General features: G+C 37.5%; 1 protein-coding gene across 1 annotated transcript in view; it reads right to left on the minus strand.

Annotated features, from left to right (window-relative positions):
* Window positions 1-15,199, minus strand: part of PARD3B (par-3 family cell polarity regulator beta) — a 403,293-nt gene that overhangs the window by 216,157 nt on the left and 171,937 nt on the right. The window contains exons 6-8 of the mRNA XM_048309307.1: window positions 9,624-9,710; window positions 6,006-6,131; window positions 1,125-1,480 (exon numbers count right to left, since the gene is read on the minus strand). Of these exons, the coding sequence (XP_048165264.1) occupies window positions 1,125-1,480; window positions 6,006-6,131; window positions 9,624-9,710 (569 nt within the window). The remainder of the gene's footprint in view (window positions 1-1,124; window positions 1,481-6,005; window positions 6,132-9,623; window positions 9,711-15,199) is intronic.

The following is a 15,199-nucleotide window of genomic DNA, read 5'->3' on the forward strand; positions in this document are numbered from 1 at the left end:
CATTAGTGAAGTTGTTTGAATAAAAAACCTCAAGTGTTAACAGATATGTTATAACAAATAATTAGGGAGTGAAGTAAATATTAGCAGGTATTGCTTATAAGCCACTAAAATCACTGGGAATAGCGGGGTCTATAAAAATCTTTTTATATTGAGCAGTATTACTACCCAATGTGATAGTTTTCGAAGATATCATCATGTCAGTATCACATTGCTATAATTTCTAAAAATGTAAATGTTTCAAAATCAAAATCATGAGATCTAGAGTGGGGAATTTCTGAAGTAGGTTTTGTTAACACAAAGCTAAAGAGCTCAGAAATAAAACCAAGTGATTTAAGTAAGGAAGCAATAAAAATTAAGAAATGAGAGCTTGATTACATTCGTAATGTGTTATGAGAATAAAGTTACAGTTTTCAAAAGGGCCACTTCTAGGATCAAATTTAACTCTCAGCCAAATCAGAGACAGAAATGAAATAGAAAATATACATGGTAATTGGAATCTGCATAAGCACATTTTACTACATGTACCTAAACCTGTTATTCCATTCAAAAACAGACAGTTGCATGGTACAGCAATTAAAGATACACCCACGAATTTGGCCTCCTGACAGCTGAAAAAAAATGATGGAGGAAAAAAAAAAAGGTTTGCAGAAAATAAAAAAGGGAAAGACAGGTAAATCTGTGGTCAAGCTCTTGGAAAACATGAAACAGAGCAGAGCATATTTTAAAACTTATCTTTAAAAGAATGCCGTAACAGTGTTGTGGTCAATTAGAAGATTGAATAAAATAACTAAGGTCACCAGCAAACAGTTCAAACTTTTATTCTACACTTGTGAAAAGACTGAACTATCTCTTAAAATCACTTGCTGCTAATGGAATTGCTTCCACAATCAGTAGCAGAGATGTCTTAAAAACCAGTAAATCTGGGTAACATACATCCACAATTTATGAGAAAGCCCACCGTAGGGAACATTACTGTTAACCTTCCTATACCTTCGGAAAGTTTTGGAACTTTTAAACAGCAAATAAATTGCTTGTACTTTTAATGCCACTTGTTAAATTAAAATTTAAGGTATCACTATAGAGAACATGATACAGAATTAATCATACCATCTCCAAAGACTTACCTTTCTTCAGGTCTATCTTTATTTTCTTTGCATTTTTCTTATTGCCAAAGCCCATAAGTGGAGACAGTGAGGGAGAAGATGGCTTTCTACCCAGATATGGGAGGTTGGGGCTCTTAGCTTGTTGCAATGTTCCCTGTACACCTGACTCCAAGCTCGCTCCAGAAAGATTGATTGTTTTCACAGCAGGTTTTGGATGAAGAGGAGGTGGAATTTTTGTTTTTGTAACTCCTTCCTCATTATTCAGAATAAAAAGAGGAGCAATAGCAGACTTCTCATACTGTTCTCGATTATATGGAGGAAGGACTTCCAAGATGACACTTCGAAATTTCATTGCCTGACGGAAGATGTCCTGAGCCCTTTAAAAGAAAGGTATGAAAATTCACATAACAAACCAGAAAATTTGAGTAAAATTTGAAGTTTTTTACAGAGAATAAGATGAAAATTTACCTTATCTTCACATCTACAGCATTCCTTTTTTAGAAGAGTACACATGAAATAAGATTTCAAAATGAGAGCATTTCCTTATATTTCAAGTAGGAGCAGTGTATCTGTCGGGATTCCTAAGCTGCTACGAAAATGTATCAGCCAGAATAAACTAATGAACACAATTCTTCATGCAGAGCATCAGGAAGGGAAGTCCTGATCGCAAAAGCTCATCAAAAGAGTTCTGAAGTTACAGCTTGCTGCTTTTTTCAAGTGCTTGTCTGTTACATATTTTCTTGTTGGCACAGAGGCACACTGAGCACTCATCACCAATTGTTCTGGTCAATACATCTACTCCAAGCAAGCTCAACTCTCCATTTTCTCCAAATCCAGTCTAATTGCTCCTCAGATTCCTTTGTAATCCCTAATGCAACTGCTGGCTGATTCCACAGCAATAGAATAGGATGAGGGTATGGGATACACAGACATTAGAAAAAAACCTTGTGATCAAAAAGGTGCAACTATTTGTGTTTCTACATAAATGGATAAATAAATAGGGCAATATTACTCACATCTTTCAACCAACAACCTTTTGCTAAGTGGATATGCAGGCTTTGCATACTCAATGCCTTTACAGATGTGCTCAAATCCAACACCAGAAACTGTGTTAGAGCATTTAATGAAACTACTCCCCTTGATAGTGACAAGGCAATGGGGAACAGTTTTAAACTAAAAGAGAGAGGTTTACACCAGACATGAGGAGGAAATTCTTTACTCAAAGAGTAGTGAGGTACTTGAACAAGTCGCCCAGAGAAGCTGTTGGGTGCCCTATCCTTGGCAATGTTCAAGGCCAGGCTGGATGGGGCCCTGAACAACCTGATCTAGTGGGTGACATCCCACCCTCTGTCGATGCCTGTGTGGTTGGAAGGAGATGATTTTTAAGGTCGCTTTCAACCCAAGACATTCTATGATTCTATGAACTGATACCATGGTAACAATACCGTGCTCAGATTCCCGTGGGCTGTAAGGCAATTAAGACAAGTTGGCCAAAAGAGCTGTTCATAAAGCCTTCCCTGGATTTTGAATAACCCGTAGATTTGGTCAATCAAACCATGTTACAAACCTTGGACTCTAAAGGAACAAAGGAGACTTCCTTCTTTTATGCTTTCCTCTCCTACTTTCTGTTGAAGTGGACTGATTTTCTTCCATACTGCAGAAGACCACTTGAGTACAAATGGAAGAAGTAGGTGAAATGCATTTTGAGAACGAAACTGAAAACTTCTGCTTAGCTGAATTGGAGCAAGAGGGGAAGTAATGGCTACATTAAATTTTAAATAAATCATGGAGTCCTTCTAAGAACATTGTACTTATCTCCTACCCTTCTGTAGTGTGTTTGTCAGTCTAAGTATTTTGCTGAAGTCTTGGCTTTGGCTTTACACTCAGTTATGTAACAGGAATCAATGATGAAAGTACTTCTGAAATAATTTCTTTTTCACACTGACGAAGGAAGCCACTGCAAATATAAATGTCTTGAAAACACACCTACTGCTTTCCCAGATGAACAGAGCTGCACAGTACCTCCACCTTGCAGCTGTAGGTGGTGGAAAGGAGAGGCTGTTTTAAGAGGGTTTTCTGTAGCATGAAGACATTAAAGTCAGGGGTCAGTCCCAGTGGACACTGCTGTGGGAAAGAACCATCCTTGCCACACTGAGTGTACGAGTGTCAAGAGTCAGAATAGCAACGTTCATTGACAGGAGATGCTGCCAGAGAAAAACCTCAAACTTGGAAAAGAAAGGTAGCTGGGAGACTGTTGTAGGAAGGCATTCTTTTAGCATCACCCTCAAGGGTTCAGTGTCAGAGCTGTAACAGACTGTGCCCCAGTGTGTCTGCAGAGGTTATAGCTTATCTGTTCACCTATAGCCTGTCAAAGTTCTCAAGGACAGATTTTACCCTGATAGTTGAAACCATTGCATGCTTCCAGCATAAGGATGTAAAATCTTAACTGGGTTTCTTTTGCACCCCAGCTTCATTGTTACAAGTAGCCACTTGGTCATATATTACAAGGTAGTTTAATAACTTAGTTTCAAAAGATTAATAGTTAAAATATATGCAAGAGAAAACATAAGATCTCCTTCAAACAAAAATTAGTGGAAATAACTCAAGACATCCTATGGGAAAGTCTAAATGCAGTCTTCAGGGGCAAAATAACTGGCTGCACTTCAAAGGGAAAAAATAATGAATGGAGAAATTTGTATCTCTTGAGACCCCAAATGCATACTTTAAAGAAGTAAGGGAGTCAGTTAAAAGAGGTGCTAGAAACTCTGCAGCACAACAGAATGTAATTGAATAGATTAGCAGCAAATGAAAAAGCAGACCAACAGTCCCAATACATAGCTATTATAAACATGGGAATACAGAAAGTAGGCTGCTGCTGTTACAGCTGCAGAAGAAGCAATTGTCAGGGGCAATTCTAGAAAGTCTCTGCTGAAATTAGAAAGAGACAGCACGTAACAGTAAGTGTTAAAACAGCTTTTACAAGGGTTATGAAGAAATGTCAATTTGAAACTAGCCAACAGATTTTCCTCTCAAAGGAGAATCTGATTGCTATTTCTGGGTCAACAGTCATTGGAACAATACTTTGTTGCATCTTTTACAATTACTGGATTTCTGTAACTTGGACTTCTGTCACGGTAGTACAGTTATGTCATGCCAGATGAAAACTAAAAGGCGTGTTCATGGAGATTAGCTTCAACCTGGACAGAGTCTTTCTTTAGCCATTCTCCACAGCCAGGGAAGAGAGATGATGTTGAAGGCTATTTTGGAAAACAATTCAGCAGAACAATGTAAGACTTAGGAATAGGCTAGAGCTCATCCAAAATGTTCCCCCCAGTCCCCAAACAGACATTGAGCCCTCAACAGACACATTTTTTTCTCCTCAGATGCAATGCCACTGCAACCACACTACTTGGTTTTGTAACTTAAGGAAACTTGGACCAATGAAATCAGGCTCTGCTCTGAATCACCTTTAAGTCACCTTTCTCTCTCTCAATGACCGAGAGAGAGTCTAAAAAGACTGGTCTCTAAGCTAACTCTTATGGTAAATAGTCCTTCCAACTCTCAAAACTTTACACAAGCTTTTAGAAAGTAAGTGTCCTACATGTTGCATTTTGAAGGAAAGCCTGACAGAGAACTAGAAAGTTTCCTGCCATGTTTCAGACTGCCCCAAAATCTAGCAACCTTACAGAGAAACATACAGAGTCCTCCATTCCACAAACACCTCAAGGGCTGAAAGCCTTTGGAGATCTAGTTACATCCAGAAGAAAACACAGAGACAACAAATTGTAAAAAAAGGATCACATATTATTTTGAAAAGAGAGGTTTTGATTCAAGCAAAATCTCATTTGTGAAATTTCATTAAAAAACTGCACAGTGAGGCAACAAATGTTTTAATAAGATACCAACAATTATGTTCTGCTAAAATTGATATCTTATTTAGGAATTTCCACGGATGGAAGAGAATGGCATGTACGACATCACAGCAGAGTGCTTTTACCACCAAATATGCAAAATGCTGGAACTGAAAAGCTATCAAGAGGGGAAAAAGCACAGTCTCAGAAACAAGAATACCTAAGCTACAGAACTATGCTGGTTTCATGAAAACCTATTTTGCAAATATTTATTCCTAACTGTGAAATTATGTATTTGATTTCAGTCTAGAAGCCTTGAACATTTGGCTTACTGTTTAGAAAGTTAAGCTTCGACTCCCTTGACATCTGAATAGGTTGTTGTTATATTATACACAATCACTCAGTTGTCTAAACATATGGATTAAAAGCAAAAACAAATTACTATTTAATTACTACAGCAAATATCTGTGAAATTTGAGAGGCTATTCTTTTGTACAACAATGTCACATTAATTCATAGATGATCAAAACAACCTGTTACTTAAAAAATATTTGAGATGGATAATAAATGTCAACAGACTTAATAAAAGTCATAAGAACTGAGACTTACCAATTAGCTCAAGTAATCATAGTTTGACAGTAGAAGTATTTTTTAAAAAATTAAATGCTCAAAAAGCTGCAGCACAAAAAAAGAAAATCTTATTTTATTTGCAAAAGAACATTAAAAACCATGCTGTGATGTTGACTCATTCTGAAGGTCTCATGAAGAAAAAATTACAAAGACAATATGGTAAAAGTAACAGAAGAACTAGAAAGGGAAGATAGCAATTACAAAAATTAATGCTATTAAATTAAGTAAGCACAGTAAGTTCACTAGAACTCCTCAAATTTCACCTTATTTGGAGGTTTCAGACAAAATTACAAAGTTTCTGGCACATATCAATTTTACAGGCATTTTTTCTGAAATAAATATTAATCCCTTTATTAATCACTTAAACACAGCACTGTATAAAATCCTGGTTAGTTAAAAGTATCAGTAAACCAGCACTTACTGTGCAAAGGTTTTATCTGTAAGGTCCACATGGTTTATCTTCACAATGCATTCATTTTCATGGAAAAGACCATCACGCCTAGATCTGCTGTTTTCTTCAATACCACGGATGAAGAGTCCCAGCATCCTAAAAGGCAAAACACAGGTGAAAACTACCTTTACTGTGCTGATATGAATTTATATCCACTAAAAATATGTGTATGAAATGATAGAGTAGACGGTCTCCCTATTTATGAAGTCCTTAACCTACAGAAAGGTTCCAGCTGACTTATTAACTAAAAAGAAGGGGATGCCGAAAAACACCAAGGAAAACTGCTGTACACTAATGCTTTACTACTAGCTAGAACTTGGGGAGCCTTAACTCCTGTGGGTTATAGTTGGAGAAACAGATCCCTAGATCCCTCTGCAGTTAAAAATGTCAGTGTAGCTTATGCAATATTTTTCTGCCACTGCTCCAAAGGAACACACAAACAGATTAAAAGTAATTTTCTACCTTGACTATAATAAAATAAACAGGCATTTGAATGACAAAAAATAACTGACTTTTCTGCTTCTGAAAACGTCTCAAACTTTTCAGTTGCCAAAGCCCCTTGCTTTGATACAAGACAGCAACACTACTCATTCATGTGGCAGGACAGCAGCAGAACATCAACACCCAAGCTGCTTGTTAACAAGATACGTTCAAGCGAAAACAGAGGTACAGCACAGAATAATGCAATAAGTGACCCAGTGTGGGTGGTGCAAAATTCCAGTGTTGATAACTCTGCTGGGAGCAGAGTTAATCCTGACCTACCTGGAACACTTCTGTATTGCAAACTACAATTCAACATAGCTATATCCAATGATACCAGTACAGTGCCCAAAAAACCTGACAATGGAGTGTTTGTGAAGAACTTTTATAATCAACCTTTGTCCACTAAATTTCCATACCATCAGCATCAAAGACGGTCATCAAAGACGACCTTTAGAGACCATTTTCTATCACTTATACTCCATAAAATATTAATGTGCAATTTTCAACGTGCCAGCACTCCAACCACAAAACAGAGGCCCCGTATTTTTGTCTCAGATTCATGACTGACCCTGATATATAAGTCCATTCAACAGATTGACGGCACATCATTAACTGCTTCAAATGACACTATATTCACTGAGCATCTGATTTTAGATTTACTGTCTAAGAACATTTAAAATTTTATACTTCTCTCCTATCTATTACTAAGTGAAAAATTGGTTCCGACTGAATATTGCTTCTTTGAAGTATCTAACAGAAAAAAGTGATTTAATAGCATAAAGATTCTCTTATAACAAGTGTTATCCTTCCCTAAAGGTTTCAAAGGGGCAGTGGTGGTGAGGGGCCACAGCCCCTTTGATGACATCCAACTAGTGGCAATCGAAAACCTAAACCCTAAGAACTAATTAAACACAACTGTGTTAAAATGCAAACAAGTAAAAGTACAGAAATAAACAAAATCACAAATTAAGTTGGTTGCTTACTAATCCTGTGTGCTTAGATACTGTATTCATATAATGCAATAGGATTGCCTTCTTGTCTCAAACTTGTGGGTGCTGTACTGCCTGAGTGGCTTGAGTTACATAGACTGAGGCAGCTTAAATTCATTCCTCCATTACTTTTTTCCACAGCCTAAATTTTAGCATTTTAATGCACTATTAAATTTTAATTTCCTGTTTTTAATGATATTTAAGTGCAAAACGGGGGAAATTATTTCCATTACTTTTGTAGTTCCTCTATAAACTAAGATTTTGTAAATTAATATGGTGTTTTAATGACCTGTAGAAAAACTTTGGTCTGCAGCAGCACTAGGCTAAAACCAGCATTACCTTATTAGAAGATAACTGTACAACTGAAATACCAGACCCAGTTAGTCATGGCCAGCATGTCCTCATAAATTCTATCATGTCACCAAAAGAAATAAAAGATGCTCATCTGTACTTTCTCATGTTATGATGAGTTACAATTTATACAGTAGTGTCAGGCTAGATTTAAAAAGAGGGTCAAGTCATTTAAGTCAGTCCAGTGCTTTAACAAAGGTATCAGTACAGGTCTGCCAAGGGTCACTAAAATTTCAATACAACTGCCTAAACAACAACTAGTTCATCTGTCAAAGACCCCTCTACTCCGGCGGATCCCCAAAAGCGTTTGTAAGTACAGACATAGTAACACAAATGCAGTGTAGACCAAGGAACGCTTCTTCTTGGAGGTCTTTAAAACCTGCACTCAACACAGTGATACTTGAGTACAAAACTGCATTTCAGTCACAATAATTACCGACTTTAATATTTTGCAATTTCATCAACATTTTTTTACTGAATGATCTTGAAATACAGTGTACACACTACAACCTTTATAGCATGCCCATATCAAAGAACTACGGTCTGCATTTCAGAATGAACACAAGTGGCTTTCTCAAGACAAACAGGCACAAGGCCAAGGACCCAACTCAGATCTCCAACAGTTGCCATCAAAGACCAACTTTCTTCTTGAGACAGTGATGACATTTTTACAGGCAGCAGGTGGACATCTATTTTCCCTTTTGGTAAATAAAACAATCTGAATTAATTTGGGTCCACTTACAAATTCAGATCTTGCCAAGAAAAGAGACCTTTAAAAGGTAATTCAATCCTTCATATTCTCTGTCCTACATGAAAGCTGACAAGTAAAGAAATGTTTAAGAATTAGACAATTTTTACTTTTGCAGTAATTGTCTCCGTGTTACAGGCAGCCGTTTTACTATAAAGTAGTGTCATTTATGTCTCTGGCAATTTCCCATTTCTTATTCACGGCTGCCAGTGTCAAATTAACTCTCTGGCTAAGCCTCTGTATGTCAAATTTCAGCCTAGATTTTTTTTTAACACATCCAAGTTACATAGCTTGGAAAACAGTTATAATGAAAATGCTGACGCAGTCTTAACTACATCACATCAATATGAGCACGCTCCTATAATAGGCTTTTGTGATCTCAGTGGACTATGTTAAATCATTTATAATTAAAGTAATTGTATTGTGACAAAGAAAGGTTCATGGTATAGAGCACATTTTATAAATGCTGTACAATCAAATCTAAAAGATGGCTTGAAAAATATGAGGGCAGGCAAGCAATATTTTTGACTCTTCTTGTCTGGTATATCACTAAGGAAGAGCCTATGCAGAGGTATTCAATTAGGAAAAACAAAACAAAACAACAAATACAAACAAATAAGCCCACAACGGCACAACAAAACCAACCCAACACTACACAAAACTACTGAGTCCAGTTTACCATTCAGAGAATAAAACCAGAGACAATTAAAAGGGTATATGAACAAAGATGTTGGTATTGACTGGAAGTGACTGGACATGGCACTTAGTGCCATGGTCTAGTTGACAAGGTAGAGATCAGTCAAAGGTTGGACTCAATTATCTTTGAGGTCTTTTCCAACCTAAATGATTCTGTGGCTGTCTTATACAGAACTTGGACTAGTAAATATTTTGGTAATGGAAGACAGTGTCATAGACCAATTTTTGTTTTTCTTTTGGTAAATAGTAGGTATTTTAAGATAAGCACAACTGAAATCCTTTCATTAATATACTTCTTGAGCAATGCAGAAAATATCTTACCTTCCACTCAAGGATGAAAAAAAGGGCACTACATGTATTCCCAAGGGTCCACCTTCCCCAGAAATCTCCACTGTTTTTGTCATTTCACTAAAAAAGAGCACAGGAAAACACAATATGCTTATTCAGAGCATTCTCCATGTTAAAAACAAATTCCTGATTGATCGGATACCAGAAAGGGTAGCAAAAATATTTGACTCAGAGCTCACTAATACAGGAAAATAAAATGAAAAGTAAAACAGCCATGAAATTCTTTAATTTTTTAGATTAGCATTTGTATTTTTTAAAAGGGAAAGAAATCAAATACTAGACATTTTCCTAAGTTAACCTTCAAGTAAATTAATTAGAATATTAAAGAATAAGCTTTTAAGCAAGGAGAGACTTCATCATCAGAAAAAAAAGGGGGGAGGTTATCCTACATGTTCTTAATTCAAGCTCCATGTGGGCTGCTGCAGTCAATTTTCCCATGTGGCCACATTATAAACTTGAAGATCACACATAAAGGACATTGAGCCTATAAAGTCAAATCATATTTAAATATACAGATTTCTTCCCTCAGTTGCATACAACCTCCCTGACAAACAAAGAACAAAACAAATTGTGATCAGTAGTGCAACTCAGCTCATTTTATCAAGAAGTTTCCTTCCTCAAACACCATTATTAAAAACCTCTATATTATCTCTGACAGATTTTTGCTGTTTCATGGCATGTGCTGTTTCATTTCCTATTGACTATTTTACACTGCCAGCCTTACAGTGACCTTAACTCTATTCTGGGCGACCATGACTTGAAAAGAAAGGTACTTGAACTGGCTAGAACCTTAACATTAGAACCTTAGCAATGTCTGTATTTCAGTAGATCTTGTTCCTTCTTTCCGTAAGAGTGTTCATCTTCCAAAACACTCCCTCCCCCCTCCCATGGTACTGAACACCCCCAGTGCTCAGGATTAGCGGCCAGCAGGTAGCTCCCAGGCACACCCATTCAGAACACCCTCACTGTGAGCTCTGAGTGCGCATGTCAATCCTACAGTGTGGACAGAACACATGAAACTGAACCAAACGGCCACTTTGGATACTGCCCTGAGTTAAGGACTCAGTTTAACTCATCAAGCGCAGACTACAAGTGAGAAAGACACTTCTGATCTTTCTCCATGCACCAGAGCTAGAGAGCATACGTTTGCTAGATAAGATGACCGTGCCGACTCTTTCCTACCACCCTGCCCTCCCCCTCAGATGATTTTTCCCTAGTACCACAACTTCCTCTGGCACCAGCTGACTGATTTTGCTGACCCATGGTCTTATGATCATTTGATTTGATGCAAGAATCAACAAAAATGCACCGATACCCATCAGGAATCTGTGAGCACCCCTGAAGTGGCAGCACACAGTTACAGCACATTAGGTACAACATGAACCCACACAGGACAGCTAAGCCCTCTCACAAGGGGCACAATTACTGCAAATAACCTTAGACAAATTCTGGCATTGCTTCCTAATGACACAGGAATATTTTGTTGTTGTTGTTATGAACCTTTATCCAGTTGCACAATGATTAATGAGAAGCAATTTGCCCTAGATACAATAATTCTTATCTTGATGGGCTAAATATGGAATAAGACTGGAAAATAAGCTTACATAAGTTTGTGCTCTTGGAGTTAGGGGACTGAGTGAGTTTTGGGGAGCTTTTTTTATTTTTTTAAACTGTTCTTCCAAAAAAGCTGGCACTGTAATGGATTTATGTTCTCTAAATATTAAATGGAAAGACCCTGAACAACAAACCACCACTGATCCCAACATAACAGATTTACATCTTACTGTATTTATAGCGCAGGCACCATCAACAGGAATTTGTGGATTTTTTCTTTCCTGTATTCCCCCTCTTCATTAATCACATGGGGAAATCCTGATAAAATCTTCCTGTAAAATTTTTTAAATACTTTTTTTTCTGGTGGAGCTGGTTAGAAAAGCTAATCAGGGTGGTTACCAAAAAACTCAACAATGCATGCATAGGAAATTAACTCCTCTTTCAGTTCCATCTTCTACTTCCTCCAATTCTCTCAATACACAAAGGAAGATAATTAAAGCGCTACTTTTACTGTCTTTTGAACTTCTACAAAATCAAAATGCATAAGTAAATTAAGCAGCCAAGCCCTTTAGATTCAGAAAATAATCAGAAGTAGTGAATGGGCTTTCACTTGTACAGGGAAAATTTAAGTAAGTTACAGCTGTCCCCAGATAACCCAGTGTACTCTAGGGAGGAGTTGTCTTCCTGAGCAACTGTAAAACAGAGCACGAATTTTTTTGAGGGCTATCATGACAGACAGGTGAGCTGTCATATTAAATCAATGCACTTACAATTGTAAGTCGGATCAATGCCAAAGAAAACAAAGAAACTTGTTTTTAAACCTAACATGAAATCTACACTAAGAAAAATAGGCTTCTTTGTCAGAACAAATAGCCTACATGCCCATTATGTATTACTTTAAAAAATTTTGGTACATCCTAAAACTTATGGATGTTCTAGAGCACTAAATGTGCAGAACAAGAGCACACTCTGTACACATGTATTAAGAAAGGTACTTTGGAATTATAATTTTAATCAAAAATCCATGACTCTAAATAGACTTCTCATTCTCAAACAAATGGGACTCTTAGTTACATCTGAGAAGAAAACAGCCCTCCACACCAACCTTCATGGATGTTTGAGGACATGCTATTTTTATATTATACCTATGAGAGCATGACAGTTAAAAAATTTAAAAACCAAGACACCTGGGATTTGATTTGGATTTTTTATTTGTTTAAGAACCTCAAAGATTAGAGATTCAGACACATTTGGTATCATTCACTCGTTCTGTCTCCCTTCGGGCAGGTTTAATCTGCCCACAAGGACAGCTGAATTCAGCACTGTACTATTTCACGCTGGCTTACAGTTTATACTGTACTGGAGAAAGTATTCAGGAATAGGACATGGCTGAGTGACATCCTAAATAGGATGAGCTCTAAGAATATTAATTACTAAATTCCAAAGGCACATGGGACACAAAGGTGCTAGGACTCTTCAGTTTGACAGAGCTAGGTTAAAAAAATTAAAGAAAGGAGTGGGAGAAAGGAGAATTGCTATCTAATGTAAGTTGATAGCTGCGACAACAGAGAATGTAATTTATGGATTTTCTGCAAAATTCAACACATTTTAAAAACAAACAAACCCCCAAAAAAGGAAAAAATAGAATTCCAGAAGTTAATAACCTACTCATAGCTTACTCCTCTTTTAAATCTCCCCTACAGATCTTAAATGCCTTTTGCAGTAAAAGAAAACACAAGTCTGGCCTATCAGGTCAGTATAAAAGTTCTGGAATAAAATTGCTAGCTGGGGATGAGAGGCTGGGAGCATGGATGAGCAATGCACAGAGGGTGCCTCAGTGTGCTGCATTCTGAGTATCTCCTGCTTGTTCTTCAAGAAGCAGACAGAACTCCCACCTCAGGAAATCCTGTCCTTACTGAACTTGGAACCTGGTCGCTATGGAGTACATACAAATATGTTCTTACAGCAGTCAAAATAAGTGAACTTTTAAGAAGCATTTATGTCAGTGAAATTTCTCCGAAGTTCAAGGTTCACCCCCAACCAGAAACACGGCACTCAGGCGTCTTCCAATCCATGCTGGCATCTCCCTTCCCCTCGCTGCACTGAAGGTACCTCAGGTCTCACTCAGGGGAGAACACCTGTCCAGCATGACCTGATCCAAGACCATGTTCAATGCTGTACTACTGATTTTTAACTTGAAGCAGCTGTCATCATTTACTATTTAAATTCTTCTTTAGTTGATATTGGTTTCTGACAGATCCTTTACTGTCTATCACATTTGTCAGGAAGGCTTGCTATGCATATTATTAAAAATGCTGATAAGTACTGTTCAGCAAAGAGATAGAGAAGGTGTACACATGAGCAGGCACAGCACTGGCAACATGAAAAGAAAATTTAAATGGAATGCTGCACATTTAATGGTCATATTTAGTGGTGAATCAATCTGATCTTCAGATTTGCAGTGTCCTTGCTGTGGAATACTATAGCTCTCTCTCCTGAAACCTGTATCAAGAATTAGCAGTTCGTGAGTTACATGAAGGGAAAAGATTTGTTAGCTGAAAGCTTCTCTGCAAACTACCCAAGAAAACTGAAGAACCAATCCCAACTACTGAGCACACAGATGCTTAAAAGGGAACTCTACCCAGAAATAAATGTTTCGCATTGTTGCAGCAAGACTGAGTTCACTGAGGTGCTTTGACCTTCCCCAGTTACAAACGCTCAGAGAATCTTGGTAAGATTTCTCCTGGAGAATGCAGTAGGCACAGCCTAAAGCAGATTAATTGTTTTGCAACACAGTGAAGACAGTACCTCAGAAATTCTGCTTACTGCATGGGTTACTAGGAAAAGCTTGTCATCATGTGTATGTCACAAGAATCTACTGCTTGAGTAAACACAAAGTATTTCCCATTCCAAAGGCATTTTCTTTTGCAATTTTAGTCATAGTCAACGCTTTCTCAAGTGTTTTTAAGAAAAGGTTCAGATTACTAAGATCCCATATCTGAAAAAAATCTTTTAGTGCAGAATGTCAATGTTTCCCTTGCAAACAGAAAAGCACAGCTGATATTCTGAACATGCTTTGTGGTGTTTTTATTGACCATGACCAAGTAAAAGGCAAATTAAAAGTCAGATGTAGACAGCTCCCAGATGCAGTTATTAAGCTGTATCTCCTTGCTTGTTCTTCAGTTGCACCTCTAGTTCCATGCCTCTTCCTCCAATGCTGCCATTCCAGCAGAGAAAGCATCCATCGACAAAGGGTGTTGACATTTGATAGAGAGCACAGGCCTACAGGGGATGTCAAATTCCTATAGGGGATTTTAAAGAGGAAGCATGCACAGCATTATCCAAATAAAGAGGGTGATGAATCTGTCCATGTACTTTTTCCCATACTAAACCAATAGTTACTGATGATAATAAAGTTATTTGTCCCCCTTCTTCCAGAGAAGGCTTCCAGAGCTTCAGCTCAACTAAAGCTGTCAGATAGCAACTTCCCACCTACCTCCTACCCCTTTCCCACATTTTTCCTTCCCTCTTTTCAACTAAGTGCTCAAACCTTTGATGAAAATGTCTTGATAAGCCCTGAAGAAGGAACTGGAACTCAAGATGTTATGTAGTGTGAACATACTCAAATGATGAAAATCTGAACAATATCTAAATAGGGATAGAGAGCACCTTACAAGAAAAAGAAAAAGCAGCTCAGTGTCCACGCAAGGATAAGCTTTCCATGTACAGTTAAGAAAACTGGTCACTCTTTTGTAAGAGACAGGAACACAGCAGCTGCTCCATTCTACACAAAATTAAACAAACTACCCATAAAGTTCAAATATTTACTATGAAATAATGTCACAATGATCCAGTTTCAGGTTTGAAGAGGAAACAAATCACCTCCTCCTAACTAAAATGCATCAATCTAGTTATTCCAGACTTTTTTTCCACACTAAAATTAGTTAGTTCTCACAAGATTAACTCTGACATTTTAGAGAGAAATCAGACAGCCT

The sequence above is a fragment of the Corvus hawaiiensis genome, chromosome 7 (genome assembly GCF_020740725.1).
Source record: "Corvus hawaiiensis isolate bCorHaw1 chromosome 7, bCorHaw1.pri.cur, whole genome shotgun sequence".
In the NCBI taxonomy this organism is placed as follows: domain Eukaryota; kingdom Metazoa; phylum Chordata; class Aves; order Passeriformes; family Corvidae; genus Corvus; species Corvus hawaiiensis.